General features: G+C 38.9%; 1 protein-coding gene across 1 annotated transcript in view; it reads right to left on the reverse strand.

The window, feature by feature from the left end:
- Positions 1-2033, reverse strand: part of Rab40 (RAS oncogene family member Rab40) — a 22945-nt gene extending 20912 nt beyond the window's left edge. Inside the window, exon 1 of the mRNA XM_043030613.2 lies at positions 1173-2033. Coding sequence (XP_042886547.1) covers positions 1173-1341 — 169 coding nt within the window. The 5' untranslated portion in view covers positions 1342-2033. The remainder of the gene's footprint in view (positions 1-1172) is intronic.
- Between the last annotated feature and the right edge of the window lie 5220 nt (positions 2034-7253).

The following is a 7253-nucleotide window of genomic DNA, read 5'->3' on the forward strand; positions in this document are numbered from 1 at the left end:
TACATAAACACAAGCACCTAACAGAACATACATAAATACAAACACCTAACAGAACATACATAAATACAAACACCTAACAAAACATACATAAACACAAGCACCTAACAGAACATACATAAATACAAACACCTAACAGAACATACATAAATACAAACACCTAACAAAACATACATAAACACAAGCACCTAACAGAACATACATAAATACAAACACCTAACAGAACATACATAAATACAAACACCTAACAGAACATACATAAATACAAGCACTTAACAAAACATACATAAATACAAGCACCTAACAGAACATACATAAATACAAGCACTTAACAAACCATACATAAATACAAGCACCTAACAGAACATACATAAATACAAACACCTAACAGAACATACATAAATACAAACACCTAACAAACATACATAAATACAAACGCCTAACAGAACATACATAAATACAAACACCTAACAGAACATACATAAACCCAAACTCTTCTAATTACAACCTTACTCTTCCCAAACCCCTAACCCCCAGTATCATTAAAGTGCAAATATTTGCTCACAGGAAACACACGCATTAAATTTGAGAATGATATTGAAATTAATCAACCTGAACCAAATAAAACTTAACCCACTGACAGCGGATGGCATGATTTGCTGCAAAGGCAGAGTCGGTCATAGACGCGGATGGCACCGTGCCAGACAATATAAACCCGCCATCCAACTGTGTACATATTTTATTTAAAAATGCGACCAATGGGTTAATATAACCCACATCCTGACTGAAGGAATGAAGAAAGTCCGACTTGGTTGTTTGCTGACAGCTTATCTATGCGGTCTACATGGCACAAATATATAGTACAAAGGACGGCTTAATTGACTGACACACGCGGACCAAAGAAATGAAAGGCCAAAGGTTATAGTAAGTAGACGTGACCTGATCCCAATAAAGTGACCTAATTAAGTTCAAAGATGAAGGAGGAATAATCATCCTGATAAGAATTTGTTATATCTAAATTACATGAAACTATGGTTTTACAAGAATTAAAAGAAAGTCTAAAATGCTGACCATTAAGATGAAGACTCACTCTAAACAAACGGAATATAAGTTCATACTGTTCGAAAAATTAATATCCATATTCCACATGCTTAGAAAAAATGGCGACTACTCACCGCTGCCGACACAGAAGGGCGACTCGGTGGAACCATCTTCCAAGGGCTGAAGGATCTCGTGCTTCCCGACGTCACTGTCTCCCACCAGTAGAAACTTGAGGAGGTAATCGTACGGCTTGCTGGACTCCCCCCCACCCCCCGGCCCCCCTCCGTCCGACATCATGCTCATCTCATCACTCGAATTGGAATTACCGATGCACCCATTGAGAGACACTATTGTGGACTTCGTGACAGCAAACACTTGGAGGTTCTTTAATTAACAGGACGTGGTGCTGGACTCGGTGGGCACAACCTCATTACTCTGTCCATAGATTACACAATTGTCCTTCAAATATGGCCACATAGTCACTGGTCAATCCTTCCAAGCAAGCAATAGAGCTTTTCCTTGATAGTGCTTTCTCTAATGTTGTAGAGCTCCTTGCCTTGGTCTTAGAAGTCCTTGAGGTATTTGACGGGGTTTTCACACCACGGACGTTTCCATGCGCGTGTGGGTCAGATGAGCACAAACACAACCAGAGCTCACACACACATGCAGTCAGAGCTCACTCACACACACACAAACACACCAAGGCCAACCACCAACACACGCACACAATATCCACCAAGCGTTAACACTGTGAAAGTTGCTCTTCGTCTGTGGCTTTTCCTCGCTTTCCTCTTCCTCGCCGCGTCCACTGGCACAGAGACCTCTTCCCGCACACTTAACTGAGCTTGGAAAAACAAGAGGGTTTCACTTGAAGCTTGTCAGAAGCAGCTACGATTGTAATAAGTTGAGAATATGAGCAGCGAGCCAGGCTCTCTTCGTCAACAAAACAAACAGCTGAGTGCAGAGGGCAGCACTCAGGGGCTCAAGGTGGCCGCAGAAAACCTGTCACGTAGCCAGATAGGCAGGGGGGACTCGCCTAAAGGTAGGTGGATCTCTGCCTCGGACCATGGGAAGAATTTCCCTGAGAGTGGGAAAAAAACGGATCACATGGAGGATAGGTATATGTATATGCATATATATATATACATATGAAATATATATATATATATACATATATTATATATATGCAAAATTACATATATATATATATATATATATATATATATATATATATATATATATATATATGTGTGTGTGTGTGTGTGTGTGTGTGTGTGTGTGTGTGTGTGTGTGTGTGTGTGTGTGTGTGTGTGTGTGTGTGTGTGTGTGTGTGTGTGTGTGTGAGTGTGTGTGCCTTTGCGCGTGTATGCGCACACACACATACCTAACACAGACTGATGCACGTATGGTTATGCATCTGTGGTAAACGGATTTTTCACTTAATAACACATGATCAGTTCCTGTCACTAATTTACTGATTCTATCTTTATAGATTTACTTGGTAGAAAACATTTTGTTCTTATTAAAAGATAATCTAGAAAAATCTTGGAGGCTTCATTTACGGTAGAAACATCGCTAGACGGATAGACGCAGATAGGAAAAAATGTGTGTCGTATTTCTTGTTTGTTCCGTTGTTCAGCCTTCTGATAAGAAAAAATCCGTCAATTAATAATGACATTTCGGTGGCCCAAGAAAGCGTTTAAACGCGTTCTTCTCAGACCTTTGTAAATCTTATTATGTTTCCTCTATACTCATGCCATCAAATCTATATCCTTCCATTGCTATACTAAAAAACTATTTCAAAGAAGATGCACTGATTTCAATATGTCCATAATGTTTACAAATGGTAAATGTCTCAGACGGTTACGACTCCTGACCCACCTGGCAAAGAGCCAACCACAGGTCTTATCATAAAAAAAATGTTTTTTTTTCTGTATAACTGACCACACAGCCTCAAAAGCACATGCGGAGGTATTTCTTTTAGAAACTAAAAGAGTTCGTAACCTTTTGATGTTCGTTCAGATACATGACACTTCCATTATACATACATATCCGCATGTAAGCATCCAATACATAATTTATGCTTATAAACATGCATGCATTTATATATGAATGCACAATTACATCTTGTGTGCAGTGTATATACATACGACTTAGACGCACATATGCAGAGGTATATACGTGCATACAAATATCACTGACATACATATATGTAGAGACATATATATGCATATATATGCATAAATGAATATATATATATATATATATATATATATATATATGTATGTATGTATTATGTAGCCATATATTAATTCACGCATGTACAAATACATATATATATAGTCTATAGATGGTTTGGGTTCTTTTTCGATTTTTTATTTTGTCAAGCGGCTTACCAAATGTATAATGTGTTTTGAAGTACAAGTCTTGAAATATATATCTGGCAATGGTGATGTCTGGTAATCTGTGGCCAGCAAGATTCCTTTCTCTTTCAATTTCAGAGCATTGATCCCTTGCTACCATTACAATTTTATATCATAATATTCGTGGAAATAAATGAAAAAAAAAAAAAATCGACGGTATGTGCGTATATGAGTGACCATATCTCATAAAATATTGACCTCAGTGACATTAAACATTCACATTTTTATTCACAATCACTTACATTTCTCTGCAAATATGACAAAAATGCAAAAATGACATTCTTTGTCATATTTGCCGAGCAGTGCATTCATAAAAACAGTGCCATTGTTTAATGACCTTCTTATAAAATGTAGTCCTACCCTTCGAAGTAATGTGTTGTGTTATATGCATTAGAAATAAAATATGTTGTAATTCTTTATACTATTTTTTTATATATTTCTTTAATGTTTTTAAAATGCACCATGTGATTACGAAAAAATCATATCTAATTCGTGTACTGAATTATGTTTGCGATTCAGACGTGCCACATTTTCAGGCGATCAAAGTAATCGCTGTGCACGCCACATTCAGGAATGTAAAGACAGCTGACACTGGTCGTGACAAAAGAATAATCGTTTTCAAACTGCCACATTTAATGCACATTTGACCGCATTCTATCAATAAATGTTCATACACACATAGGTAGGCGTTTCAGGATAAGAAAAAATAAATAGATTCTCAACTTTTTCTTAGGTTCACATAATGTAGTTTAATAATTGAAAATAAAGGCAATGATATCTACATTTACTTTCTCAGTTTATCTGGGTCAGCATTGTTGTACCATAAAGCATTTTTGTCGCACAGACACACAAACACACATTCACGTACACACTTACATACACACATAACTCTCTCTGTGTGTGTGTGTGTGTGTGTGTGTGTGTGTGTGTGTGTGTGTGTGTGTGTGTGTGTGTGTGTGTGTGTGTGTGTGTGTGTGTGTGTGTGTGTGTGTGTGTGTGTGTGTGTGTGTGTGTGTGTGTGTGTGTGTGTGTGTGTGTGTGTGTGTGTGTGTGTGTGTGTGTGTGTGATATAGATGTGCGGAATCTAATCCGATTGAACTCCAACCCAAGGACCCGGGACCAACTGAGTCTGACCCAGTCCCGGGTCCACGCGGTTAGGGTTCCTTCTCGGCCCGAAATTGCTAGACGCATTCATTATACAGCTTTATCTTTTCAATTCAAAGAATAGTTCAAAAGAAAATTCTCTGCATGTATCTTCAACAGCTTACTTATCAGATTATATTTCTTCCTGCTGCTTGGCTCCTTCTACTGACCATGCGGTATTCTCTGTTGATTGCCAGCTAAGCACCAAACACTGGTACAATGGAATATTCCTATTAATATCAATGTGCTACGTTTCTTGAGAGTTACTAATCCATGATAGATCCTACTTTACCCATCCCTTCAAGTCTTTCGCTGGTTTTTACCAGGCAGGAGAATAAAAAAATACAGTATTAGAGTATTATGGTTTACAAGCCCCGTGTATGAGATCAGCGGACTCTAGGCTGTCACGCTGGACCTCAGGCCGACAAGGACGTCGGCGGTCTGCGATCCGCGGCCTGGAATCCCCCTCAGTCCTCGTGACACACACACACACACGTGCGGACACGCATGCAGGCACACACACACATGCACACACACACACACACACACACACACACACACACACACACACACACACACACACACACACACACACACACACACAAATACATACATATATAGATATAGATATAGCTAGCTAGCTATCTAGATAGATGCATAGATACATCGTTTGCATACTGTATATATAAAGCATGGCATACAAAACAAAAGTGGTACATACCAACTTGTTCGGTAATATGACAAAAAAATCCTCTTGTCATAGTAACTTTCTCAGTGCTGTAGGATAATAGTATATCATGTACGTTACTCCGACGAAGCTGAATCCCACATTAGGTAACGTAAAGGAAAAAAAACATGGCGTAAGTATATAAAAAAGAGAGCCTTGGTGGTTGACGAGAGGGGATCAAGTCTTTCTACATAATCTTAAAATGTTCCTCATGCGTTAAGCCTATAAGCTAACTCCATTGACACAGTCTTTCAAAACAACATGATGTGTTTAATTTCTATGTTGGCTCAGTCCTCAGCTTTGTGTGAGCGTGACTCAGCTTGAGCTCATATATTTAGTCTCTTTTCATATGTTTTGCTACACTGATGTACCTCTTTTCTCTGCAGCATTATTAGCCTCACGTAGATATGCGAAGCACCTGATGTAGTACAAGTTAGAATTGCTTTCTCACAGTTTTGCATTATTATTAGAATCCTTTCAGGCCATGCCAATGTTACTGTGATTGGTTTATTAGACAGGCCTTAACATGATTATTGGTTTCTGTGCAAATTAGACGGTTAACAATCCTTCCCCGTTTTTCCTCGAAGCGGAAAATAGTTATTGAATACTAGAGCATTAAATCGAAACAAAGAGATTATAAAGACGACTTGAGTCTGGGTGGTAAATAACTAGAATAAATGGAAACTATGCATACTCTACATTATGCAGCAGTTTGAGTACAAAAAAGAAAAGAAAATACCTTTAAGTTTAGAATTACAAGTAAAAATTCAGAATAGTGCCGCGTCGGTAAATACCACGATATCGCCCTCTACTACTCAGATATGTATAACCCTATTCGACCCATGAAAGATACCAGGAAATTGCGGGGTAAAATATAAATAATGTTAGGTAATATGCATATATATAAGCTAAGATTACCCTATGATACCTAACCTTATCTGATTGATGCTTGTCCTAACCAAGGAGGGGCTTAACCCCCTCTTGGATCCTCCCACATGTTGGAGCGCTTCGTGCTACTTACCTTCACGTCCCTAAACCTGCCAGGGGTTGACGGATGCCCAAGCTAAGTGTGGGCTTCACTTCTCCCCTCGTAATCGGAGCACTTTGTGCTAATTACCCCAAGTTGTTATATTTGTGGTACATAAAAATGCGTTATCACCATCATTGGTAATGTAAACATTACCAATGATTATATATCTCGTTCGTTCTACTGCTGGCGGATGGAGCTATGTAACCCTCACGACCGAGTATGAACTGCGTTGATGTTTCCACCAACTACTGTCAGAGTCAGTAGGACGAGGTCCTCCCTTGGCTGGGGCAGACTGGCGCATAGGTAAGGATAGGTAGGTCGGTGGGCCATGATGTCTTACAAGATAACGGTACGGCGAAGGCAACCGCGGATCACTGCACACGATACGCCGTATGGCAGGCACCCCATGAAAGTGGTATAATAGTGTTTGAGTGACATATCTATGTGTATGTACCTATCATTATTATTATCATTTTACCCAGCAATTTCCCTGGTCTGTTTCATGCCAGCTACCGGGACCAAGATTGCTGGTTATATATATCGTACTCACTATAACTTAACAGTAGAGGGTGGGAGAAATCCATCGATACCAGATTCGTACTATTCTGGATATTTATCGAATTACAGCTGTGGCTTTAGTTAGCTCCTTTCATTCCATTTTTCAATTGAAGGTGCTGAATTTGCTTGGTAATATCGGTGCCGTACGCGCTCAGTGATTCTCTTTCTCCGGGAAATGGCATACATCTATGGAGAGTACTTATTATTATAATTGTTAATATTGTTATTATTGTTATCATTATCATTACTGTTATCATTGTCATTATTGTAATCATAATCATTATCATTATCCTCCTCCTCCTCTTCCTTCTCCTCCTCCTTATCATCATCATCA

The sequence above is a fragment of the Penaeus japonicus genome, unplaced genomic scaffold, assembly GCF_977035675.1.
Source record: "Penaeus japonicus unplaced genomic scaffold, GWHDUDI00000001_assembly GWHDUDI00000011, whole genome shotgun sequence".
Lineage (NCBI taxonomy): Eukaryota > Metazoa > Arthropoda > Malacostraca > Decapoda > Penaeidae > Penaeus > Penaeus japonicus.